The 27739-nt window shown below is 45.6% G+C and overlaps 1 protein-coding gene across 1 annotated transcript in view; it reads right to left on the bottom strand.

The window, feature by feature from the left end:
* Window positions 1–27739, bottom strand: part of Lama3 (laminin subunit alpha 3) — a 227444-nt gene that overhangs the window by 47656 nt on the left and 152049 nt on the right. The window contains exons 39-52 of the mRNA XM_051163755.1: window positions 24266–24379; window positions 18952–19061; window positions 15933–16013; window positions 12959–13065; window positions 11405–11455; window positions 10593–10744; window positions 5432–5542; window positions 5202–5313; window positions 4847–5014; window positions 3649–3845; window positions 2621–2737; window positions 1652–1806; window positions 1214–1355; window positions 361–463 (exon numbers count right to left, since the gene is read on the bottom strand). Of these exons, the coding sequence (XP_051019712.1) occupies window positions 361–463; window positions 1214–1355; window positions 1652–1806; window positions 2621–2737; window positions 3649–3845; window positions 4847–5014; window positions 5202–5313; window positions 5432–5542; window positions 10593–10744; window positions 11405–11455; window positions 12959–13065; window positions 15933–16013; window positions 18952–19061; window positions 24266–24379 (1720 nt within the window). The remainder of the gene's footprint in view (window positions 1–360; window positions 464–1213; window positions 1356–1651; window positions 1807–2620; window positions 2738–3648; window positions 3846–4846; window positions 5015–5201; window positions 5314–5431; window positions 5543–10592; window positions 10745–11404; window positions 11456–12958; window positions 13066–15932; window positions 16014–18951; window positions 19062–24265; window positions 24380–27739) is intronic.

The raw sequence follows: 27739 nt of genomic DNA, 5'->3' as shown, positions 1-27739 counted from the left end.
CATTTTTCTCAAGCCCCATGTTGGCAGGGATTGTTTTTTGATACCTTCAGTTGATAAGATTTCAGGACAGCTAGAAGCAGCAGCTGTCGTGACTGGAATGAATGACCTTTCTGTGTGGCTTCCCGCTGGCAAGATCACCAGTGTATTAAGAGGACCCCAGAGTCAGGCCAAGTAAGGCTGTCACTCTCAAGACTTCTCATCCATGTAAGACCCGAGTCAAGTTCACGCAAGACAGATGGGTGCTGTTTAGGACACTGGGTGAGTGCAGGGCATCAGCAGCAGAAGTCAAGAGTGCCTAAGTAGCCTTTGCGCTGGCAGTGAGAGTCCCCCATTGTCCCTGCCACTCAGCCTTCCCAGTACCTTGCTTTAGCTTTTTCTGTGTTGTCTTGGCCTCGTTTAACAGTGCATTTCTGTCCGAACTCAGGGTCTTGGCCCTTCTCGGGAGATCCTCCCTTATCACCGTCTGAAAGCAAAGCACTCATCAGCCTTAAGCAGATACCACACCCTGGGGAACGCAGAGTATGAGTTTTCACTTTAACCCTAAATCTTGTACCTTTAATCTTTAAGGACTGAGATTAGAATGGGATGAATTATTGCACCATTGCTGGGCGATGTGGTTAGGTAGACACGCACCTAAGGCCTGGGAGCTAGGCCCATCTCTGGTGGCAGATGGCTAAGACCATACAAAACTCCTGCAATCATTTAGTTGCCTTGGGGCTTTCACGCTTTGGCATCTGAAAGTCTTCAATCTTCCAAGGCCCAACTCTAATAATTAGCATTCAGTCCTTGGACATAGGGATATTGTATATTGCATCTAAGACCCTGTAGGCCTCCACAGACAGGCCCAGACTTAAGACCAAATCACTGAGAGAAAATGGCCATCAAATTGATTCCAAACCTCTTTCTTGGTAAACATCAATTATTAATTAAGGCCCAAAAACACCTAGTAAAAAGCAGGATATACCATTTGTTTAGTTTCAAAATTAGCATTGGTATCTGTTTGTACAAATAAATGTTAAACCACACACCTGATACCAATAGCCAATAAATGAAGAAATAATCTATACCAAGGACAAACTCATCTATTACATGTAACAAGCTCTGGTTTTGAATAAATAACATTTTTAATACTGCCCCCCACATGGGAGAGTAAGCAGATGAGCTGCCTCCAGCGCCAGTCCAGCAAGCTGCTGGCAAAGCTCTAGGCACCTACCTGGAAGGCAGACTCTGAGGCCCCGGCGGCCTTGTTGGCTGCATCCTCTGCTGCTTTGATGGCATTGAGGATGTTCTCATAGGCCGTGGCAGCATCCACGGCATAGCGCACGAGCTCATCTCCGCTGGTACTTCTCTTTATCCTACAAGATGACACAGAGTGGGCTTAAGCCACTGGCATCCTTTCTTTGCCCGAGGCTACCATCCTCCCAGGGACTGCATGGCATATGCTATGTTACTCTGCCATTCTGTCCCAGGGACACAGCTGAGAGGCAGATCTCAGCACAAGCCTGCTGTAACTTGGTCTATGAGTTCTGGATGGGGCTTTGACCTTGAGCCAGCCCTCCACCCTGCTCCAGTGTCCTAGCCAGCCCAGGGAAGACTTTGCTTGATGCTCAATCAACCCATCATGTCCGGACCTCTGCAGGCAGGCACTCACTCTTCTAGCTGCTTTGCCAACTCCCGTAAAGACTGGGCGTGCTTCTCTGCCTCCACCACCAGGGACGTTTTGCTGGCTGATCTGGAGAGTTCTTGCACTTTGTCACTTAGTTGCTGTCTTGCTCCATTTAAAGCAGCAGCTAAGCTTTCATATTCCTATTTTTTCCAAATAAACAAATATAATATGAATTCAAGTGATTAAGATGAATGGCATTTTCTTTTTTAAAAATATTTTTATTATGTTTCTTTTTCAACATATACATTTATATTATTACACATGGGTAAAATAAACTACATACAGCCGGAAGAACCATGAGACAACCAGGAGTTATATAAATGTTACACTAATAGTGATTTGTATGCCATTTTCTTAAACTCCCTCATAAATGATGCTTCTAATGAGAAGTTGTATTTTCCAAGTCATTTTTTCATATCAGCCTATGCTTGGTCACTTCAGATAGTGGCATTGACAACAAAGTTTTGCCGCCATCTTGGATGTTTTCCTTCTGATTGGCACCTTCTTTATAATGTTTAGAGAGTTGCAATGTCATCGTCAAGGTTCGGCTAAGTGGAAGGACTTATGATACAGAAACAGATACTGTGAAATACCCATACGGTGAAATATTTCTTTTTAAATACCCATAAGGCTAAGCAGTCTGTCAAGCTTTTATCAAGTCTTCAGTGTCTTCCATTAGGAAAGTCAGGTTTGGTATTTTAAGAACAGCACTGCAATGTTCCTTTATTACCACAAAAATGACTTGCACATTGCAGAAAAATGAGGTAATGCAGTTAGACTTAAAGAAACCCCAGCATCCATACCCCTCCCCCAGCCGAGAGTTGCTGTTACTATTTGGGGGTTTACAGTTCTGTCTAAAAGGGGTATAATAAACTCAAATTAAAAAACAAATAGGTTAGCCTATTGCACAGCCTCCTGACAATAGCATCTGACTGGTTTGGGTGTCTCTGCTACCTTCTGGCTTTTGTCCATCTGCTGCAGTAGATTGTTGGTGTGTAGCAGGGAGGAGTCTGCCGTGGCCAGGTGCTTGGTGAAGTCATTCTTGAGGGAACTCATTTCTTTCATTTGTCTCTGGAGAGAATAAGAGAGCTCTGTGATGCATTAGAAGAGAGCACAGACATCTTTTCAGGACAACAAATAAGCCAGAGTAAATGTTTTCTTGAAGCTGACAATAGCCTAGCCTGCTGCAAATGATGGGGCTGGAATTCCCACTGCATGTTGCTGTGCTGCCGTGGAATCAGCTGCGATCATGGCTGAAGAAGTCTGATAAGCTGGGCCAACCGCACCAGTGAGGGAGGGCACGTTATTAAGCTCTTCCTTAGAGAACAGGACGTACGATTTCAACTAACTAAAGTAGGACCCTGTGCCTCTGCACACACCAGTCCCAGCCAGCAGGCAGTGGGCCTTGAGTGAGAGAGGACACAGGCTGGAAGGCTTACAGAGGTTGGGACCCACACTGCTGGAGCCTGGCATAAAAGTCAGTGATTCAAACATAAGTACCACTCTCCAGGACAGCACTGAGAGCTGAGTGTGTGTCATCAGCTAAGGAGACACTGATTTGTGCTTAGCAGCTTCCTCCTCTTCGGGAGCCAATCCATGTGAATAACCAGTCTGTCATTTGGCAACCTTTCACTTTTTGTTGTTGCTGTTTTGGTGTCGGATACTCACCATCAAAATTATAAACTATAGGGCTGGGAGGGTCAGCTTGCTCTTAAAACAGTTGCCTAACATGAGGCCCTGGGTCTGATTCCAAATGCTGCCAGAAAGAAAATCTCTGCCTGCCTGACTCATCTATCTGTGTGTGTGCGTGTGTGTGTGTGTGTGTGTGTGTGTGTCTATGTGTGGGGTGTGTTGTGGGCCTTTGCCTGTAGGCAGAGGAGATGGCCCCTCCTGGTAAGCTTTGTGTAGGAAATAGGTCATGCCTCCCTGTTCCCTTCAGCCCTACCCTTGATGAAAGCAGAAGGCTGCTGTCTGAGGCTCACCTGGATGGCTCCCAGAACCCCCTCATTTTCATGGTTGAGGCCAGTGGCCTGCTTTGCCTGGGCTGCCGCCTCCTGAAGGACGGCGTGCAGGTCCTGAAGCTTGGCTTCATAATCATCTAATGACTCCCGAATACTCATCAGCAGCCCACTGTTCTCTGCCTGGTGCGTTTCCAGCCAGGCCTTGATCCGGTTCAGCACTGTAACACATAAGTTGCGATTTTCACGTAAGAGACAAGTGGAATGAAGCTGGAAGGCCAAAACACAGAAGGAGAGCTAACTTCTGGCTCAGTCCATGACTTCCCCCCCAGAGCCTTGGAAGGAACAGGAAGGGAAAGCGTTACTTATGCAGACCTGTCATGTGCATGCATGTACTGTCTCCTTTGGCTGCCATGACACGCACATGAGAACAGTAACTATCACTCTCGTGTCACAGATAAAAAGACAGACTCACAGATAAATGACCTTAGACTTAGAATGGAGCTGCGGAATTAGAAAGCCAAGTTTCCCTTCCGTTGCTAAAAGCAAAGACCAATTTGATCAGCACAGATACTACATATCAACTCCTACCTGCACATGTACCCTAGATACATCCTTTTACAAGAGAAAAACTATCCATTTTTGAAAGACATATGTTAAGCCACTATGACTGTTTTGACACAGTGAGACATTTTCCCTACTTTAAAATTTTACTTATACACAGCCAATTTGGGGCTTTGTTTTACTATGATCATGCCAATGTTAATTAGTGATTAAAAAACTCAGCAGCAGTAAAGTAAACGATCCTTAAAAAATGGTTTAATGAAGTTCAGCTTGGTGCCTTGTGCCTGCAATCCCAGCACTTAGAAGGCTGAGGCTGGTGGCCTACCGCGAGTCTCAGGCCAGCAAAGTGAGACCTTGCCTCAAAGGGAAAAAAGAGGTGGGGGCGGGGGAGGGGGGACAAGGCACAAGTATTTGAAGTTTAGAATCACTTTTGTGGCTGTGTACGCCATGGCAAGATTTCATGCCTCTTGGAAACTTGAAGAAAAAGACTCAGCTCCAGAGTGGGAGGGGCTGCCCCGTTCCCAGTGTGCAGCCGGCCTCTAACAGCAAGTCTTGTTGCCCTGACACCTTCCACCCGGAGCCTGCAGTTCTAGGTTGCACTTAGAATTTAGAACTTCAAGCTGATAAGAGTGGAAAGGGGATCGGGGCTGCGCCTTACGGAGCTGGGCTTCCAGTTTCTCGGCCTCTGCTTCTCTGAGGTGCTGTGTGAAGTCTCTGCCTTGCAGCTCCCGCATCATGCGGTGGGCTTCCGCCAGCTCCCTGGACCAGTCACCCACTGGCAAGTCCATTCCATCCCCACCTGGTCTAGCGATCTGCTTCAGGAGAACTGGAAAACATCAAGTATCTTATTAAACCGAGGGCTTTGGAAGCTTTGTGGAGAATCCTGTTCATCTTTTAAGTATCACTACGGGATCTTCTTTCATAATGCTGAGCTCTCAGAAATTAACTTTATTCAGTATACAACAAAGGTTAATGCAATAAAAGTTTTAATTGGGCTGGGTAAGTTTTCTCACTGTGCACATTCCGGATGATGTTTTTAATCTTCGTGTCCAATTCTTTGGCGCTTTGGATGGTTTGATCAATGTTGTTATATAATGTTTGTGCTTTTCTGGAATTGACTTGTGCCTAGATGAAAAAACAAAACAAAACAAAACAAAACAAAAAAACCTCAATATCAGGGAAACTGAAACTGAAAATATCCCCAAAGGAAGAAAAGTTTAGGGATGCTGACTCTGCACATCACCTTTTCTTGCAAAGTCTCGAATTCGCGGTTCAAGTGACTCAGTTCTTTTTCCAGGCCGTCCACTTTGGACCCATGACTTGAGATGGCTGAACGGAAGCCAAGTAGCTGGCTCTGAAAGCAGACACAAAGCTAAAGCCCACTTTGGAACAGACACTGCCAGCCAGCTATGTTTCTTTCAACAAGACCAATGCTGGCTTTACTGGGGGTGGGGGGGGGGTGGGGGAAGAAGGGGCCAGGGCAGGACAGGGGATAACATGGGGTAAGGGATGGATGGGACACACAGGACACACAGACAGACAAGACATGGGGCTTTTTGAACTAAGAATCTCAAATCTACTTTCTGATGTAAATTACGATATGGTTCTGAAATAAAATAAATGTGTTAGCGTTCTTTCCAGCACACAATCAGTTTAACAAAATACCTAAAATAGTCAACTGAAGAAGAACGCTTCATTTGGCTCCCTGTTTCAGAGGCTTTGGCCCTGATCAGTTGACCCCATGGCTCTGTGTCCCTGAGGAGTCAGCACTTCATGGTAGAAGCACACTGTGAGCAGGGAATGAACCAAGGAAGAGGAGGGTCTAGAGTCCCACACAGCCCCCTAAAGAGCATGTACCCCATCCTCACATCATCTGCGGTCATCTCTCTAGAGGGCATGGACCCAGTCCTCACATCATCTGCGGTCATCTCTCTAGAGGGCATGGGCCCCATCCTCACATCATCTGCGGTCATCTCTCTAGAGGGCATGGACCCAGTCCTCACATCATCTGCGGTCACCTCTTACATTTCCTACCATTTGCCAAAAGCTACACTCCAGGGAATAGCCCTTCAGAGCTTAGGGACTGGGGGCATTAAAGAACCAAATTAGAGCAAATCCACAGGACAAAAGATATGTATTTTACTTGAATTAATGCCCTTGCCTGATAAAATACTACTACTTATCCAATGTATCAATTATAAAATATACTTAAATAAAAAAAAAATCTGTAGTTATCCTGATACAAAAAAAGCACTACATATCACTACTTGTACTGAGAAGACCCTTAAACTCAAAGACCTCAGCTGTAGTTGTAGGGGAAATCTGAGCTAATATAGTCGAATGCCCTCAAATTCAAATGAGAGGCTGGGACTCTTAAGAGGATTGGATGACGTGTCTGAGGCTGCACAGCTTCACGGTGACGGCACCAGATCACAGTCTAGATCCCTTACACATTTTTATATTAGCGAATTGCCTCATTACTTTTAAAGGTGACATTGCTACACAGAATATACTTAGAATAGAGATCATTTGCCTTGAAAGAAAGACAAAAAATAAAGGATTCTATTGCCTTCATTTGTATGCCAGAGACAACGCAGAGTAAACCAGACCCCAGGTCTGTAGCTTGGCGGGTGAGCCTGACACTATAAGTGAGTCTATTCTCGTCTGCTGGGTACAGTATACTCATGAGCACTCAGAAGGTTTAGTTTGTTTTTATTGGGCCATCACAGAGTTTGTGAGACCTAGCAGTAAGATGGATGCTGCAACTTTATGAGGGGAAGGCTGGGAGCATCACTGAGTGGCCGTGGGCAAAGCATGGTCTTTCAACTTTGGTCTTGATTTGAAATCTTCTAGAGCCGCCATGTGCTAGCTGGGTGATTTCTAGGCAGTTTCCTGCTTAGCTCCTGCATGTCACAGGATGAAAACAACACTGTTTTTCTCACAGAGATCTTGTGCGATAAGACAAGGACAGAACCTGGCACACAGCACCCAGGCAGAGAAGTTCAGGGCAACGCGGCGCCAAGTAGTCAAAGTAACTAACTCGGGGAGCTTCCTTGTCTCTCACAACAGAAAGGGCTTTTCCTTCTCTATCTCAACCCTATAAACCATGGAGTTGAATCCCTTAGGGGATAAAAAGGAGCTGTTCTTCAGGAATTACGTGCACACTCACACACACACACACACACACACACACACACACACACACAGAGAGAGAGAGAGAGAGAGAGAGAGAGAGAGAGAGAGAGAGAGAGAGAGAGAGAGAGACAGCGCCACTGCCGTAAGCTCTCATCCCAAAGCCTCTTTACCCAAAGCCTCTCTCACTGTGTCTGGTCCCGTTTTTGCCTCATCTATGCAATTCGTGTACTTCAATGAGCGTGTCCATGATTTTCAACCAGAGCTTTTCATCTCTACTTTTTACGTGACTTCAAGTAAGATTTCTCTCCTCATCTCATTTCTTTTCTGTTAATAGATGCTTTTCCTTTGGGACATTTTCAAACTATCCTGTTATTTTCGTTTCTCTAACATGCCCTCATCTTTATATATTGGCTTTCTGACTCATGTGTCTGTTGAACGATTGCAGGCTTGTTCAGCCATAGGGAGGTTTCTCCTTCCCCTCACATGCCAGCTGTCATCTCTAGTGATAACTAGCACAACCCTACCATGAAACCTTGTTCCCTGAGCCTACGGCCAGGCGGCATAGTTGTACACTGTGATGATGTGGAGGGTGTCATTTTCCATCATGGATGCAAGTCCTGGTCAGGAGACATGGCCTGCCTCTTTTCTCCTTTGGCCAACAATGAGCAACGGCTGCTCAAGGTTGTGTGCTCAGCCTTCATTAATGGAAATAGTAACCCTCACTATTACTCGAGAGAGCTTGGCTGTGGCCCCACCATTTCTCAGAATACCCTCCTAACCCTTTTCTTTCTTAGGACAATGAGAACACCAACCCAGGGGGACCATCTCCCAGCTCGGGACCAAGCCTCAACACATTCAAAGGCATTGAGCTCTTACATAGCTTGCTTCTGACCACAAAAGGATTAAATTCTAAATCAACACTAGAAAGTCATCAGAAAAACATCTGTGATCTGGAAATTAAACGATATACCTCTAAGTTACTTGTGGGTTAGTCACATGTCACAGGAAATGGAAAACTGCTTTTAATTGAATGAGAATGAAAATACAATACCATGAAGTCTGTGAGCTACAGCAAAGTAGCACTTAAGAGAAGCATTTCTCTACAACATTAAATGCTTATGTTAGTAATAAGAAAACATTTAAATCAGTAAAATGAGCTTTGATCACAAGAAACTGGAAAATGAATAGCAAATTATTCCACTGAATGTAGAAAGAAAAACAAAATATATGGGTAGCTGTAGAACTCAGGTAAGTTTGATACTATGTCCGTTTAGCAGAATAGTAATCATAGGTCCACCTGTGAGGCACATGAGGGCCGCAGTCTGGTTTTTGGCTAGATTTACCATACCAGCTGTGAGTTCCCTCCCAGTTGGTCGCCCGATGACGTTTGTACCATTATTGCACCCATGGACGTATCTTGCCACGCTGGTTATTACTTAGTTTGTAAGGTTCACAGCTGGGTAAGATTGTTGATGGCTTTTCTCCACAGTAGCCCTCTGAGAACCTTCCAGTACTATGAGAGCTACTCAGTCTCCTCAGGACTCCGCAGAGACACTTCTACTACTGAGAGCTACTCAGCAAGGAGAAGGCTCCCTAGTCAGTACCACCATGATTTCTCCATGTCCTGGGAAAATTTGTATCTCTCAACACAAAGATCAGTGCAGCCCTAGGAGCTCATCAGAGAAGGTTCTTTGTGCAGTGGTTGGTGGTTAGCACAGACACTCACAACTGGTCACACAACACAGATTAAATGTCGGTTGAGTGCTCAACACAACTGGAATGGCCCCATCACTCCATTCCCTCTTAGTCTTAGGGCCATTGTAGAGGAGGGGGTGGGAAATGTGTAAGAGCCAGAGCCATAAAGACCAGACTGAAACAGCCTTCAGCTACAGTTATGGCAGGACCACCACACCCCCAAACTCACAGCAGCTGTGGCCATCTGAACACCATTACAGCATGGAATGGGGGGTGGTTTATGAGCCCCCACCCCAACTGAGGAAATAGGGATAGTTGGTGGTTTCTGGAGTAGGGAGAGTCATTTTATTTGAGGATGTGACTCCTAGTAAGTATGCTCAGTGGTAGCTCCCCACTCAGGAGAGGCACACACTGGAGTCAACTGCCTGGTTGCTTTCTTTTTTCCTTTAACAAAAAAGGACATGAAGTTATAGAGCATAGAAAGGTGGGGGTGGATCTTGGAGGAATTAAGAGGATGAATATGATCAAAATACAGTGTAAGAAATTCTCAAAGAATTAATAAAATAACAAAATAGCAATAATAAGTGTTACTGTGTTGACTGATTAAAAAAAGTAAAAATAAGAAAATTTGAAAACAGAGAAATTGATGAAATAGGGAAAAAATGAAGTTGATAATCAGGAGAAAGACATAAGATAAAAAAAAAAATACCAACCCTGGGAATGTCAGTGGTGGGGGGGGGCACACTGCAGATTTAGGTCTTAAAGGAAAAGGACATGACTTCTGAACTGTTTGGTCATTTAGATGAAACGGATCCATTTTTTGAAAGGGACTCTCAGCCAACTCTTACACATGAATGTAATACCTTTTGCAGAAATTCAATATACTGATTATTAAAAGACAGACCATCTAAGGACAGGGTAGCCTTACACACTTCCCTAGAAAATTCTAGCGACCATTTTGAGAGAATTATACTAACTTTGAACAAGTCTGTGTTCGAGTCTTCTGGACACAAGACACAGAACTGAAGGCATTATGAGAGCAGTAAGCCCAGGGCTGTTCAAGGAGGGATGAACTTGTACTTACAAGTGTCAGCCCTGTGTGTCTGTGGGCACTTCTCACCAGTGAAAATTGATGCTTCATTTGTATCAGGGGGGAGAAAGAAACCCTTGAGTTTTAAGTGGAGTCACCTGTACTCCGATTTAAGGAGCATTCCTTTGCACAGAGTCTAAAGTCAGCCCTCTGCACCATGGTTCTATGTCCACGGATTCCACTGCGTTCAAAATTTTTAAGGGGAAAAATATTTATACTGAACATTTTTTTCTTTTTATTCCTTAAACAATGCAGTAGAATGGTTATTTGGATGGAATTTATTCATTATTATAAGTAATCTAGAGATGATTGAAAGTTTACAAGCCAGAGTGCTAGGTCTTAAAACACTAGGGCATTTGGTATTAGAGAAGTAAGCGTCTGTAGGTTTGGGAATGCAGAGAGGGTCCCAGAACTGATATCCCAACAGAGAGCAAGGCCCAGCCATCCTCACTAAGCCATGGCTGGGACCCCACGGAAGGCTTACCCTCAGGTCCTTGGCCCGGGTCTCCATGTGCCCGATCTGTTCCAGAGCGCCAGTGCTCACACTCAGGCCCATTAGCTTTGCCTTCACTAGGCGGAGCTCCTCACCCATGGAGGCCAAGTCATTCAAGAGCGTCGTCACACAGCTGTCACAATCTGCAGGGGCCCCAGTGAGAGGCAAACATGCTGTAGGCTGGAGCCCAGACAAGGCACAGAGAAAGCTATAGCCTGTTCCCCCAGACAACGGTTAGCACAGGCAGAAGTCACACCTCTACATGGCTCAGGGAGGGCTATGCACTCTGGGAAGAAGTGAGAACCAGATGTGTGTGAGCATTTTTACTAGAACTCTTAGCAGTTTGTGCTTATTTTGCGTGCAGGAAAAAATAATAGTAATTACTTTTGCTTATGGAGTGTCTGCTAGTGACTATTTTTGATTGATTGTTTTTGAGAGTGGGTCTCACAAATTAATGATCCTCAAGCCTCAGCACCCCAAGTGTTGAGGTTACAGACACGTGCCACTACATGCAGATGATTAGATATTATGTTAAACAATATGACATCTTCAGAAAGTCTCTAAAAGTTAAATGAGGTAGATGTCCATTCTCCATATAAAACTGAGGCTCGGAGGGTGAGGTGGCCTGTTGATGATAGACAGCTAGGAGTTGGCAGGGGCAGGACTTGAACCAATATTGTCTTTCCCTGTCCTCTTATCTTTATTTTCCCAGTCTACAAAGTGCCTGTTCCAGGACAGCACTCACACATCTTAAATGAAACACAGCTTGGAAAAGGCGGGAGGGATTTTTTTTTTTTCCTCACCATCGCATTCTTCTGCAGGGCTGCCATCTTTGGGTTCTTGGTTTACACAGTCTAAAATCAGGAGGGGAAAAAAAAAAAGAGAGACATTTTTATTAAATGTTCTCTTCATCTGCCTTTTTAACTCAGCTTTCAGAAAAGCCTGCTTTGGAAGGTTTTACTTGCTCAGTCATTAAAGCAGCACTGGCCCCTCCTTTCCCGTGCTCACCCGGGCCCTGGTCATGAGCAGGACTTTCCTTGGTGGCCTCCTTCCTTATATCATACTATTTCTCGGCTAAGCAGGGCAGCTCCTCAAAATGGCATAATCTACTTTCCTTTTCTCTTTTGGTGGAGATTCAACCCAAGACCTCGTACATGCCAGGCAAACACTCTACAACTGAGCTATGTCTCCAGTCCTCTGTTACTTTAGTTATTTTTGTATTGTGTTGTGTAGTTGTGTGTGTGTGTGTGTGTGTGTGTGTGTGTGTGTGTGTGTGCGCGCGCGCACGTGTGTGTGTGTGTGCCTCATATATGCAGGTATCTGTGAAGGCCAGAAGAGGCCTTTGGATCCCCTGAAGCTCGAATTACAATTGTGAGCTTCCTGGTTTCCAGGGTGGGAACTGAACCCATGTCCTCTGGGAGAGCAGCAAGCACTCTTAACTATTGAATGTCTGGTCTCTGCTTACTTTTAAAAAAGAAGGTCTCGCCAGGTTGCCCAGGCCAGTCTTGACCTTCTGAATCCCTGCCTTAGTCTCTGAAGCAACCATTCTAGATTTCTATTAACCCATTTGCTGTGCCTTGCTTCAGGGACAGTTGCTTAATCAGCTTTAATCTGCACATTCTTGGTTTAATTCTTCAATTGGCCCCCAAATATAAGATGAGAGAGTTTCTCTAAGTAGATCTATGCCACATTTATAACATATCACCATTTTCTATGACAGAAGAAAACTACTGTTTTGTCATAAGTTTTTCTCTACAAACTATGACAAATATCTTTCACACAGTATGTAATATCCACACCTCTAACTTGACCATATCCTTGTAAAGAGGGAAAGAACACTTCAATTTCTTCAGGTTCTCATAAAAAAAGAGCTGATATAAAAGCAACTGTAGAGTGTAGCTAAAGAGATAGCTCAGTGGTTAAGCACTACCTTTGTCAGGGACCCAAGTTCAAGTCCCAGCACCCACACTGAGTGGCCTGACTATAACTCCAATTCTAGGGGGTTCTATGCCTCACACCTCCACTGACACTGGTGCACATGCATACGTACCCTCAGGCAGACACATACACATGACTTTAAAATAAAGTCAAAACAAAATGTGATGGTATCCAAAGAACATCTCAATAAAATCACCAAAGACAGTCTGAGGTTATTTGAGCTATAACTCATTGGGGTTTTAAAACAATTTACTTAAAAAAAAAACCTTGATGAAATATTTATTCCTCAAAGCTACCACTATTACCCAAGCATTGTCATGGGAAGTAGCAATTTGTGAGCTAGTCCTACAGCATGCCCAGGAGACTGGCCTCTCAGCAGCTTTAAGGTGCACATCTGCAGGGGTGGGCATGAAACTTACCTCCAGTTAGGGGGTCACATGTACCTAACTGGCCATTGCCTTTACAATTGCATGGTTGGCAGCTGCCTCCAAATTTCTGGGGATTCCCAAAATATCCTGGTGCACACCTACACAAAACAATAGAAAGGCTAAGAAACATTCAAATAACCCATCGTTTATCCCACCTTATTCTCCCTATTTGAGACACCATAGCTGGGTAATAGGAAAGGTCATACAGACTGGTGACAAGGAAAACTTCACAAAGCCGTATTCATTTTATTCCATAAATGAGGCAGGAGGCAGAGGCAGGAGGCAAAGGCAGGAGGCAGAGGCAGAGGCAGGAGGCAGAGGCAGGAGGCAGAGGCAGGAGGCAGAGGATGGAGGCAGAGGCAGGAGGCAGAGGCAGGAGGCAGAGGCAGGAGGCAGAGGCAGGAGGCAGGAGGCAGAGGCAGGAGGCAGAGGCAGGAGGCAGAGGCAGGAGGTAGAGGCAGAGGCAGAGGCTGGAGGCAGAGAGGAGGAGGCAGGAGGCAGAGGCAGGAGGTAGAGGCAGAGGCAGAGGCAGAGGCAAAGGGGGCCACTCCTTCACATCCCATCTGCTGCTACCCCTGACCGCTCACTCAGGTAGCTGAACGGCAGAGAAATAAATGGTGTCATCAATACAGAAATCAGGGTGGGCTCGTTTGTATTAAAAATTATGCTCCCGAAGACATCACATACATATTGTTTAATCTGAAGCCAATGTATTCATAGAAATAAATCCACAGGTTTTAAACGTTTACATGGAGGAAGACTTTCTATAGTTCCTAATGTGTGATTTCAAGGCTATGTAATCGATGCTGACGCTGACTACAGCAGTGAGGTATAGAAGGAGGTGACGTAACTTACAGGAGTCACAGCTGCTGCCTCTGCCCAGGAGCCACTGCAACTCTAGGTAATATACTAAGGAGTCAAGCCCTAACCTCCAAGTTTAAAGACATATGACCTTGACTCTTAAATTTAGTTAGTAAGAAAAATAAAACATGTTAATTTTTTTTTTTTTTTTGAGACAGGGTCTCTCTGTGTTAGCCTTGGCTGTCCTAGACCCACTTTGTAGACCAGGCTGGCCTCGAACTCACAGCGATCCCGCTGCCTCTGCCTCCCAAGTGCTGGGATTATAGGCGAGTGCCAATGAGCCTGGCAGGCCATTTAATTCTTCTTCCTAATTCTTACAAAGCGTACATTACTAATGACTAGAAATGGTTCTCTTATTTTCTTTTCATAGCTAAACACAAAGGATTGAAGCAATGCTTTCTGCTTTCTCAGATGACATTAGTACATGGATAAAGAGCAGAGGATGTGTCCATCTGTGGCTCTGTGTGGCTGAGGGACAGAGAAGTGAGCAGGACACGGGAGGGGCTAGAACGCCTTTCTGTACCTGGGCAGCCCACTCTCCCCCCACCCCAGCCCTGCTGCCCCAAGTTAGACTTTTCTTCATAGAATATTCCTAATTCTCACCCTTGACTTTCTTATTTGTCATTCAGATTTAACAAATAGTGCCGTGAGTGATGCCTAGGTGTGCAATCCATGTTTAATAAACAAAAAAATGTTGTCATCAACCTGGCAGTTATGAAAAGCTGCTTCTAATTAACAAACAATAAATGCTTTGAGACACCAAGTGTAGCATATGCTGAGAGAATAGCTGTTAATTAAAAATGTCTCTTCAAATCAGATGCCCAAGTAAACAGATGCCGCATCGAACCTGCTGCTGTCGTTGACTCTGTTGTTTCTACTGAACCACAAGGAGGCTAAAGCCAGGAAGAGGCTCTCCCAGATGGGAGCTTCCAGCTTTAAAGTCACAAGACTTAGAATGCATTCCCAGGCCTCCTTTTCCAGCCTGCATACCCTTGCCAGCTCCATATAGTTGACCCTCCCATGCCTTGCCCTCCAAGGCTAGCTGGTTGTCCCCTCAGGTGCAGTTCAACTCAGCACAGTTGGTTTTGTGACTAGTACCCCACGGATCCCCCAGCATCAACATTTCATACTGGGTATAGACACGGAGGGCAACCAAACACTTTGAGTATTTCATGCAGCATGCCCCCTTGGATTACTGAGAGGTGGGATGGAGGTGTATTAGAACCTGGGTCAACTTACTCAACCTACACAGCATCCAGCGCACAGAAGCTACTCAAGGCACTCTGCCCATGAATAGCTGACGTGTATCTCTAGGACACTTGCCCTTCCACAACCTGCAATATTAGTCTTTTGTTTCATGAGCATTAATATACACATCTAATATAAGCTGTGTCATGATTGGTCCCAGGGGTTGAGAAAAGAACAGGCTTTCCTGAGTGTTAAAAATATACTGTGAGAAGCAGTGCATGCATGCATGTGTGTGTGTATATGTGTGTATGCGTGTACAAGTTATATTTGGTGCTATAATTAAAAGTTATATATATATATATATATGATATTGGTGGGAATAAGGATATATAGAGATGTGTGCATTGGTGTGAGCCTATAAGTCTCTACAGAAATAAAAGCATGCACAGTTATTTTGGGGAACAGTATTTAAGAGAATAGGAGAAGTGACATATAGTCCTATGGGAGAAGATGAGAGTCATATGAAGAATACATACGGATGTGGGAAAGGATAAGTATGCAGGGGGACTGACTGAGGGCCAGGGGTGTGGTGGGAGGAGGAGGGAGGATTACGGAGATGAGGAAGGGCCTGTAGGAATGTGGATGGCGCCTAGGGCACACAGTGATGTGTGTGTGTGGAGAATATAAGCCTGTGTGTTTGTGTGTTTGTGTGTTTGTGTGGTATATGTGCCTCATTCTCATTCTAAAACATGGAAAAGAGAGAGATTATTGTTAATGACTTATTAAGGGAGCAGTCTTGTATTTTTTCACCAAGATCTTTCTAGCTGACAGCGGGGTCCCAGTCCCAAACCATCCTGTCCAACAACTCCACCTGCAGATTTTGGGAAATGGGCACACAGGGCAGGGAGAAACCTACCTCTCGCATTGTGCTCCTGTGTATCCGGCTTTGCAGGCACACCTCACCTTTCCTCCATCCACAGTGCAGCCAGTAGCGAAACTTAAAGGAAGATAGGAAAAATGCCTCAGTGAAAAGGTAACCCCGTGGGTTGGTTGGTTTCTATCACAAAGACCAGTTTCCAGGAAGTGAAGACTGAAACCCTAAGTCAGGAAAATTTTGAGTGAACGAAGTTGTGTGAGGAGAAAACATTGCCCCTGGAGACTCGCCAGAGTGCAGGGTGAATGGCTGCAGCCGACACTGGGCAAATCGGATGAGTACAGCCATGCATTTTCTTTCTGGCTTGGGTAAACGCATTCCTTCCCTTGAGACAGACACAGTAACTCAGTCTGGAAGAGATGATTACAACACCGGCTCTCTTGGAATAACAAGGAAGGGGCACAAGCCCAGGCAGGAAAGAGAAGCAGGCCCGATTCTGTTCAGATATGTCTCCTTGTTTATGCCACTTTCATATACACAGAGCTCGCTCCCAGCAGCCAGCCTTGGGAGCCGGAGAGACGTACAGTTTCCCCACGCCCTGGGTATTTCTGTGGAACTCCTGCTGGTGTCTACACTGTCCTCTGTCAAGTCCTGGCATTTCAACTCCTTTTCTTTCAGGTCCAAACTGATATATTTGAGAAATGCTTTTTTGCTCCCAAAGAAGCCATGAAAAAGCCATGTGGGCTTGCAAATCATCTGTATTTGCGAAGCGTTACACTGGCACACACCAGAGGAGATTGGCTAGTAGGAGAGGTCGTGCCAGGAAGCCTCCCTTGCTGGGGTGAATGGATGCAGCACGTTCCCCAGGGACCGTGTGAAGCTCCTCAGTGGTGTTTCTATTGGTGGAGGAGTAGGTATTAAACAGTTGCAATGATGAACCCGAAGAGCTGTGTGCATCCCAACTCCACGGAAGCCAGGAGCTGGCTTTGATTATAGCTATATGCTTTAATCAAAAAGACAGAGCCCGGAGCGCCCTGATGGGATCGTGCTGTTTTCTGCTGCCAGCCTCTGCCTGCGCAAGTCTGGGCAAGTGTGGAGTACTAGATCACTGCACAAATAAAGCTGCAGGACAGGACAGGCTGAACAGGGATCCAACACACAGAGAGGAAAGCAAGGCCGACACTTCAGACATGGGGCTCTCCGGAGAAGCAGCACTCAGACACGAGACTTCGAGAGCAGGAAGATATGGTCAGCTCATGTGACAGGTGGCTAGTATCCCTCTGCTCTGCACTCTGCTCTTGTTTCTGAGCCTGTGTTGCATAGGCAGGTGCTTGATTTTCACGCCCATTCCTACTTCCCCTAGTTGGCTGTTATGTCACTCTTTCCTTGGAGTCCATGGTGATCATGTCATGACGAACAAGAATATAACAATGTGCCAGGTTCAAAGCAAACATGAGGAGATATGATGGCTGCTCTCCTTGCCACCTATGAGTCACATCAGGCCCAAGTGACAGCTACAATTGCATCACTCAAGGGCCCAGAGCTTCCCCAAGGTTGCCAGTTGCCTGACTATAGTTTTCAAGCTTATGTATCATAGATCTGAGTCCAGGATAGACCTTCAACCTCATCTCTAGCCCTTTTGACACTGAGAAAAAGTCCAAATAATGTTTTTTCATTTGCATTTTTAATTAAAAAACTATTAATATGGAGTCCATGTGGATGAGTCATGTTATTAGACTCCCACACGTCGGCTGCATGCAATACCCGTGACTCTTAATGATTGTCCAGGTAACGTTTCAGAGCTTGAAAGCTGCTTCTGTTGGAGCCACTGACTTTACTCTTGGGCATGTGCAAGTGTCCAGTGGGTAACATTGTTGGCATCAAGGGACAGAAGACCCCCAACTTAAAGATCAGGCCAAAGCTGTAGCTTCCTGGAGTTCAATCATACACATGAAGATGTGTGATACATGTTTTCCTCATCATGTCACCTTGGCACATACCTTAAGTAACCTCTCTTCCTTATTCTGTAAATGCTGTCAAACCCTGATCTCATGGCGGTGGGTTTGAGGCTTGGTCCATGTACTATCTCTGTGCTTGACTGCCTCATGAGTAAACCCTTTCTCTTTCTTTCGTAAAACTCATCCATTTCAGTGATTGGCAGATCGTGCATCCAATAAAGAGGCCCATTTTGGTCCCTTTATCTCTTGGTGTGCTTCAGCCCCTCCTGCCTCTCTATGAACATACCTGCTTAACCCGCTACCTCCCCAGCCACTCTCAGTTCTGTGCAACTGCCAAACTACAAACTGTTATTTGTGAGACTCTATTGTATGTGTTGGCACCAGGGCAGGGTAGACCCTCCAAGGACTTCCCTTCTGGGACCGAGATGCTACATGGCCTCCGCTAACCAACTCCATGGCTTCTTGGTTACTCTCTCTACCAGAGGCACTCACTGTCAATCACACAGCCTTATGTCTATCTGACATTTATTTACAGGGTTCTGATGATCCTTTCTTTCCCTGACCCACTCTGAGTAAAGCTCCTGGATATCAGATTCCACCAGCTTTACTGTATATCAGTTTCCCTAGTAGAAAGCCAAGCTGAGGCCCGGCTCCATCATGGGTGCCCAGGAAATATGTAAAACGGCTGAGTGAGCAGCAAAACAAAAAGGAGAAGAAAAAGACCAAAGGGAACAATTTCAAAAGAGTGCTTCTGTTTGATGATTGCTTTTGTTTTTTTTTCTCTCTTGTATTCATATCTGTTCACTTAAGAAAAAACAGATGGTTCAACATTTAAGGGTAGGCTCACAAGCAAAAAGACAAAACAGATTACCAGCCTTAGTGAAATAGTATTCACACATCAATTTACTCACAAATAGTATACATGCAATGGGCTTAGTGCAGTCACGGATTTGTACAGCCATCACTATGGTCAGTTTTAGAGCACGGTCATCACTTCTAAAATTTTCACAGCCCTTTGGCAGGTACTTCTCTTTAACCCGCCATCTCCCCAGCCACTCTCAGTTCGGTGCAATGGCCAGTTACAACCTGTAACTTTCATGTACCTGTTGGTATGAGGGCAGGGGCAGACCCTACAAGATCCGTGGATGGCGTTTCCATAGTGACCCTCCTTGCAGCGTTCGCAGTGCTCCCCAGCTGTGTTGTGCTGACAGTTCTGGGGGACAGATGAACAGAAGAACGAGTTAGCTGTCTACTGCACTGGTCATGTTTAACCTCGTTATCCATTTATACATTATTTTCAGCGCTGATGACTAAACCCAGAGCTTCAAGTAGGCTCAGTGAACTTGGCACAAGTGGCCTTCAATTCTCATCCCTAATCTCATCCAATTATGACACAAGTCCTCCGGCTGTATGATGATACTGGCTCTGCTAATCATATATATTTTTTCCTATTTAATTGCTGTTGCTACCACACAAGAATACTGGGAGGCTGGAAAGGACAGTCTGCATAAAGTACTTACCTTGCATGCACAAGGACCTGAGTTTGGACCCCAGAAACCATGTTTTAAAAGCAGGCTATGGTGGCACATGCTGGTAATCCCAGGACTGGGGAGACAGGGATGGGCAGATCCCGGGGGCTGACTAGCTAATCTACTTGGCAAGCTCCAGGCCATGGGAGACCCTGTCTCAAAAACAAACAAACAAACAAACAAGTGGACAGCACTAGGGAAGCTTGCTAACTTTTCCTCCAGCTACATACACACACACACACACACACATACACACACGCCATGGTACATGGTTTCATTAGATACAGTAGAGAAAGCCCATCTAGGTTTCTATGCCACAATATGACTTCATAGCTGTGGTATCTTGGGCAAGTTTCTTCATTTTCTGTTTTATTTTTTTCCTATCAATTTTATATAAGCATAGTTTTCCTAACATATACCATTAGAATGCCACTTTCCAATGCAGTTAAGAGCATTTAAGAAAGCAAAAGGTAGGCTAGATGTGGTGGTGCATGTCTTTAGCCAGGTACTTGGGAGGCAGAGGCAACCAGATCTCTGAGAGTTCAAGGCCATCTGGGACTACACAGCAAGTTTTAGGCCAGCCAGGGCTCTGTAATGAGACATTGTCTCAAATCAATCAATCAATCAAGCAAGCAAGCAGAAAACTAAAACCGCTCCGGATCCTTGGGAAATGTGGCTCCTCCTCTTCCTTTCAGAAAGGGTCCTTCTCTGGGACTAACCCTGTTTTACTTTATAATTCATTCACTGCAATTCACTGAAGAATAATAAACTTTAAATAGGTGTGAATAGGTGGAATTTGTAAAAAATCAATAGCAAGTTACATGACACCAGAAGGCCTTAATAACTCATGTTCCAGAGAATTAAGGAGTTGTGGTTGTGTCTACACATTGTGTTTGTGTAAATCCAATTATCTTCATGTCCAAGGCGATACCTAACAGAAGGCGCTCCACAGTGAAGTGCCTTGGTGATTCAGCATCACTACCCAGCAGCCTGAAGGAAGGCAGAACAGCTTAAAGAAGACACATTTTTTTCTTGTGGGATTTTGAATCTGTTATAACCTTCCTCAGCTTCACCCTCACAATAAAGCTTCAAACACACAGACACACACACATACATACACACAGAGAGAGAGAGAGAGAGAGAGAGAGAGAGAGAAAGACAGACAGACAGACAGAGGGAGGGAGAGAGAGACAGACAGACAGACAGAGGGAGAGAGAGACAGACAGATAGACAGAGGGAGAGAGAGACACAGAAAGACAGACAGAGAGGGAGAAAGGCAGACAGACAGACAAAGGGAGAGAGGGAGAGAGAGACAGAGAGAGAGAGAGACAGACAGACAGACAGAGGGAGAGAGAGACAGACAGATAGACAGAGGGAGAGAGAGACACAGAAAGACAGACAGAGAGGGAGAAAGGCAGACAGACAGACAAAGGGAGAGAGGGAGAGAGAGACAGAGAGAGAGAGAGAGACACAGACAGACAGACAGAGGGAGAGAGGGAGGGAAAGAGAGAAACAGAAACAGAGAAACAGATAGAGGGAGAGAGAGAAACAGAGAGAGAGAGAGAGAGAGAGAGAAGAAAGAAAAGAAACACACGGACATTTCCTGTGCTACTGACTTTGGTAACTAAGATGACCTGAAGTCGGGTTGAGCTCTGAGCGTTGACTGTATGCTTTCACCTCTGCACGCCACCATGGTGCTTGAACAGGGGAAGAGATTGGATGTGAAGACTTAACTAAATCCTGAGGCTAAGTAAGGAAAAATGAAATGCAGGAGTATGGGGTTTACCTCCAATGGAAGATGCCTAATTAAACAAATCCATCCTATATGAATTTTTTTGAGGGGAGTGGGTTTCGAGACAGGGTTTCTCTGTGTAGCCTTGGCTGTCTTGGACTCACTTTGAAGACCAGGCTGGCCTTGAACTCACAGTGATCCACCTGCCTCTGTCTCCCGAGTGCTGGGATTAAAGGTGTGTGCCACCAGGCCCAGCTCTGTGTGAATTTTTAAGGAACTAAACATTATATAAAGCATGGTTAAGTAGAGTGTGGTTTGACTGAGAATGGCCCCATAGGCTCATATGTTTGAATGATTAGTCCCAGTTGGTGGAACTGTTTAGGAAGGATTAAGATGCACCCCCCTTATTGGGGGAGGTGCATCATGGGGGGTGGACCTTGGGATTCAATAGCCCATGTCATTTCCTGTTAGCTCTCTCTGCCTCGTGGTTGTTCCCTCAGTACGTGGCTGGGTAGGGTGCATGTGGGTATGTGCATACATGGAAAGTGGGAAGGGTTGTATCTGGTGGTTCTGGGCTCAGCACAGATCTCAGGACCTGCCATCCAGCAAATTCTCAGGATTTCCTATGAGTAGTCTGCCTTAAGGAGCCACCATAGCCTTTAGAGGCAAGCAAACACAGAACTACAGAAACAGCAAATGGAAAAGAAATCCCTGTTTGATTTTAAAGAGAAGTATGTCTCCCACAAGTTATCCTTCTGTGGAGCATAAAATCCCTTTTGTTCTCGCCGGCTTTTAGAAGGTAGGCTTGACGTTCAACAAGGGTTCCGTGGTGAGATAAACGCTATTGACGAGAGTGTCCCCTGTGTCACACCCACCAGGCAGCATCAAACAAAGACTCCTGTTCAGGGCTGCTTATGAGCTGGAAAACAACCACTGACTCCTTCTAGACTTTTTGAACATATAAGGTTGGCTCCAAAAATTTCTTCCATTGGGCAGCCCTTTCGGCATTCCTGTTCCAGCCTGCCCCAACCTGCAGTGGAAACAGGTCCCCCCAGACACACTGAAAAGGCTCAGTATGGCCCAGGGACTCTGCAGACAGTAGCCACATTACACAAAGCAAGTCATGGCAGCACAGTGAATTTCCAAAGCCTTAACTGGGGAGGCCCTGACTATCAAACAAAGAACTCCGAGGGAAAGGAAGAATGAAGTGCAGTTAAAAATAAATAAATAGAAATTTTTAAAAGGCTCTTTGGGGATGAAAATTACTTAACAAACTATGTTGTTGTTAATTTACCAGTACGGCCTAATAATTGTTTATTATTAGACCAATACTTATTATTATTATTACTGCAATATGTTCTCTACCCCGCTAGCAATCAATCAAGACACAGACACCTGTTATATTTTAAAATGTCCTTAATTAACCTGGGGCAGGGCAGATATTAATCCCCTAAACTACTTCCCACAGTGGGGCAGGTATGGAATCCTGTCCCAGTCCCACACCATCTGCTTCTAGTAATTTCTATCAAGCTACCTCCCACCCATAGTCTCATGTACTTGCTAGTGTTCTTCTTCATCCTCCATCCACGCCGGCCATGTGCTTTTCTTCATCTAACCCATGATGGTGCAACCTTCTTCTCCTACGGTCTCTCTGTTCTTCCCAGGAACCTCTCCGTCTCTCCAAGCCCGGGAACCTGAGCCACACCTATCTCATTTGCCCTGGCAGGTATGCTGGCTTTTTATTAATTAGCATCAAAACACTATGTTTTTTTTTTTAACTTATTTTTGAGACAGGCTCTCACTTGCTATGTGGCCCAGGCCAGCTTTGAGCTCACAGAGATCTGTCTGCCTCTGCTTCCTAAGTGCTAGAATTAAAGGCGTGTGCTGCCCTGCCTGGCAACAAGCTCATTTTATTGGAGAGAATTTGATAGATTATCCCAAAGTAAGACCCTTTTCTAGCACATGCCCTATAACTATCAAGACTGCCTTTAAAAAGCAGCTGGAGGGCCAGAGGCTGTGAGGAAGGGCCATTCTTCCTCTTCCTTGGTGTGATCCGCTCACTCACCTTTCCTGTAAGTCTCTTTGTCTTGGCAACCACGGGGTGTTTGTGTTTGGCTGACTAGGCGTGAGTCACAAGCCCTTCTCAGAAACCCCTTCTCCCTAATTTTCCTCCTTTCTTTTCCTTCTGTCATAAATGTCCTACCTCTCTCCCTTTCTCATTGGTTGTGTTTTGCTTTTTAAGTCTTTTGTTTGTTTGTTTTTTTCAGGCAAAGGGCTCAAGTGTCTCAGGATGACCTCGAACTTGCTAGGTCGCCAAGATTACCTGAACTTCTGTGATGGTTTGAGTAAGAATCCCCATAGACCCACACATTTGAACGCTTCGTCATCAGGGAGAGGCCCTGTTTGAGAAGGATTGGGAGGTGTGGCTGGTTGTTGGAGGAAGTGTGTCACTGATGGTTGGGTTTGAGGTTTCAAATGCCTACATGAGGCCCAGTGCTGCTTTCGGCCTGCCAGTGGATCAGGGTGCAGAACTCTTAGGTACTGCTCTAGCGCCTGCCATGTCCCCAGCATCATGATGAGGGACTGAGCCTCTGAAGCTATAAGCCAGCCCCAATCAAACGCCTTCTCTTATAAACGTTTTCATGGCCGTGGTGTCTCTTCATAGCAATAGAACGGTGGTGACTAGGACAACTTCTGGTCCTCCTGCCACCGCCAGAGCGCTGGGATTGCAGGCTGCTTCATGCGGTGCTGGGGGTCAAAGGCACAGTCCACTCTGCCAACCGAGTCCTATTCTCAACACCAAGTGACAGCCATGTCACCCCAATAAAAATGAGGCCTCAAGTGACAACTCAGACTTATTATATCTAGGCAGGAGTTAAGCTGCAGGATCCACCTAGTAATACCATCTAATGAGACAGAAATCATAGGAGCTAAGGAATCTCATAACTGTTCAGACTTGGGCTCTCTTCTGAGGGTGCTTGTTACAATGGAGGCAAAGGTGAAGTGTAAATACCTAATTCTGCCAGATGACTCAGAAGCCCCTTCCACGGCATAGCGGTCTCTGTTTAGAGCCTTATGGGGTAGGGAACATTGACATCTCAGGGAAAGAGGAGGAACAGATTGTCTGCTGGCAGCAGCAAACTACCATTTACTCACAGTGCACATGCCCGAGCCGTCCTGGCAGCGATTTGAGTGCCCATTGCAATTGCAGGGAACACACCTTCCCACGGGCGAGCTTTTGTTGTCCAGATAGTATCCGGGGTGACAACTCTATTTTTCAAACAAAAAAACATTTAATCAGTACAAAGAAAAGAGAAGAATTACTTTCAAACCCGTCACGACTCTGACTGTGAAGAAATGAGGGTTTAAAACTATTTCTCCAGGTGCTGTGTTACCAACCACCAAGTGGCTTGGTTGCTTTTTGGTCAGATTATGCTGTGTCTTTGCTATGGTGGGGATGGAAGCTAACAGAGAAAGGAGACGTGGGCGTGGGCTCCTCTCCACGCACTGGCTGTCTCAGGGCTGAACAGCTGGGAGGGTGGGAATAAACCAGACCAGGACTCCAGTTCCTCTTCGGGTAGACAGCCAAGACAAACAACCCAAGTTCAAGATTCTCCTGATAGCTCCCCCCTCCCCCAGTGTGGGTTCAGGCCATGGGAGGAGAGGGTGGGGTGGCCACAGTCTACTCAACAGTGGCACAAGGACTGGAGTCATCACGGTGACACTCACTAACCAGTGGTCACCAGGGAGCCTGTGCAGAAGGGAGGTGTTGAGTTCTCTGTTCATACGCATTTGCCCATTGTGAATACAGACACCCAGCCTGAGAGAGTCTCAGGTTTGCTCTTGTTTGGGGTTCAATATTTCATCAGTCAATTCTATCTCCTGTCCACTGTCTCCCTCCACTGTAATAACATGGGCTGCTGGTTTGTATCTGAATAAAAAGAGTCAAGATTTTTATCATGAGCATATGTCTTATTTAAACGATTCTGGGCTGGGCTGGTTGTGGTGGCACACGCTTTTAATCCCAGCACTCAGGAGGCAGAGGCAGGCAGATCGCTGTGAGTTCGAGGCCAGCCTGGTCTACAAAGTGAGTCTAGGACAACCAAGGCTACACAGAGAAACCCCGTCTCGAAAAACAAAACAAAACAAGACAAACAAAAACAGATTCTGTTAAGAACCTTCCAACAGGCCTTTAATCCCAGCACTTGGAAGACAGAGGCAGGAGGATTTCTATGAGTTCCAGGCCAGCCATAGTTACAGAGCAAAACTCTATCTCAAAAAAAAAAAAAAAAAAAATCCAACAAATAAATAAAAAACAGTGACTTGATTCTTAGAACATTCAGTAAAATCTTTTAGAGTTCTTTAAAGCACCGGGAAGGATTAATATCTCAACCTATCTCATTGTCCCAAGCAGCATGTATGTCAGTCCCACCATGAAATGACAGTCAAGGGAAACCTTGAATAAACAGGCCAGTCTTCTCATTGATGTGCTCAGAGGAACCTGCACAGGGACAGCGGGAGGAAGTGTGGGAGTCATGTGTCAGCCAGGAACTCCTACAGATCATACATGTGGCAGAACAGAGTGTCTAATACAATGCTCCTTTAAGGACTAGGGACCACGTTTAGACAAAGGGACAGGCTGAAAATATTTTGTATGCACTCTATATGAATAGGCTTGTCTAAGGGAGAATTACAGAATGAAAGGAATGTTTGCTGATAGCACAGCTGTGAGACCATCTGAAGGAAATCCAGCCAGGGACAGTGTAGTCACATCTGCAACAGGCCAGCGGCAGTATTACCTGCCAATGCCTTACAGTTAACACCATATATCCTGTCACTTGCTCAAAAATAATTATATTTGGTAAGGGACAAATGATTTAAGTGAACAAACAGGTCTCGTGAGTTGATGGCACCATGCTTGGACAAAAGCCGTAATTAAGTCTTCTTGGGAAAGAGCAGCTCAAAAATCATCCGCCTTAATGCGCCTTTAATTACAAGCAGGAAAAATGCTCTGCCCAAGTTCTAGCTCACGTGACTTGGAGTGCTTGCCAGTGACTCAGTTGTAAGCATTCTGTGCCTCCACAAAGCAAGCGAACACATTTTACAGAAGTATTCAAATTCTATGGAAGACTTGCTCCGAATGAAAATGAATGTGTCCGTCAACAAAGAGGCTTTGTTGGTAATGTTTTACAGTTTGTTTTTTTTAAGGATAAAATTTCCAGTAACTGTAGATGATAAAGCCATGCCCCATCCACTTTCCAGGTCTATTTCATGAGCCACAGGCTCTATTTCTCTGTATGTGTACACGTAGCAGTCAGGGCATGCAAGGAGTGAGCAATGTTTATGAATGTTTCATGCCTGGCAGATTGTAGTGTGTCTATGGGGCACTACACAAATTTTGATTGCTTTTCTTAGCCTCGGATATTATTGTTTCTCATGCTTTACTTGGTGGGTAAATTTCCTTCCAAGTGAAACTTGCAAGCCTCTAGGCAGTAGTTTCTTGTCCTAGGCTTGAGCTAGTTCCTGAAGGGCACAGAGTTTCATGGTACAGTAGTAGTCCACAAGCATCCAAGCTCTAGGCTCGCTAGGCATTCCAAGGTGGGCTGAAGTTTATGGGGCTTGTGGTTAATAGCTCAGGAGAGCAATCTGCCAGGCACTGCAATAAAACCTGCCAGTCACAGCAACCAGGAAGCCACCTGCCCCTCCCCCAGACCACCCATCTATTCCTTAATAACCCTAACTCAAAATAGCACCAGACTGGACACATTTTCCCACTCCAACCCGAAATTTAAAAGGCGCATTACCTGGCTGGGTCTAAGCTCCATAAAACTTGCTTGCAGATGATTTTGACCTGGGCGCTGAAGAAACGCTACCCTTTGCTGCTCTGAGCCATACCCCAGGCACTGGCCCAGGGCTGCCCCAAAGATCCACAGCCATCCTGTGCTCCAGGCTGACCGCCTCACTGCAGGGGGCATCCTGATCCCTGGGTGTCCTGCCGGGCTCCAAGCAAGCCTCTGCGTTCTTTCTCTTATACCTGCCCTTCCTGCTCAGTGCCTGGGCCTGCCTGACTCAGGGAAAGAAGGCTGTCTGCAGCTGGGGGCCCCACCTTTAAACTTCACACATGAGTCAGCCTACACAGGGAGAGCGAGGAGCACATAACAGTTCCGCAGGTGAGTGCAGCACTCTGTAATTCCCCGGGAGGGAGGGCAGACTTTACCTCCTACCCACCTGGCCCTGCAGACAGGCCAGACGATTAGACCAGCTGTAAATCACAGGCTGAGTCAATGCAGGAGCCCACACCCTGGCCACAAGTGTGCTGACCCACCTCTTTTCCTTGGGCTATCTATTTCGTATTTAAATCAGTCAGAAAAGAGATGGATGGAAGGCATAACCCATGATTTTAATCATGTGAGGATAATTTTAAACAACTTAGGCCTGCTAAGAGTTGGAAAATAGGAGTGAGATTTTTGCCTTCCGTGTCTAGGATTTAACTCCACTTGGATGGCAGGGTAGCAGGAAGGAAGCTAGGAAAAGACAGGCACAAACACCGAGCCTGCCTACCTATGGTTTCTACATCTGTGGCACGCCCATGGTCTCCTGTGAATAGCAAGACACTGTGATTTCTCCGTA

Source organism: Acomys russatus, chromosome 20 (assembly GCF_903995435.1).
Source record: "Acomys russatus chromosome 20, mAcoRus1.1, whole genome shotgun sequence".
Lineage (NCBI taxonomy): Eukaryota > Metazoa > Chordata > Mammalia > Rodentia > Muridae > Acomys > Acomys russatus.
This window is presented reverse-complemented; position numbering and strand designations above follow the sequence as displayed.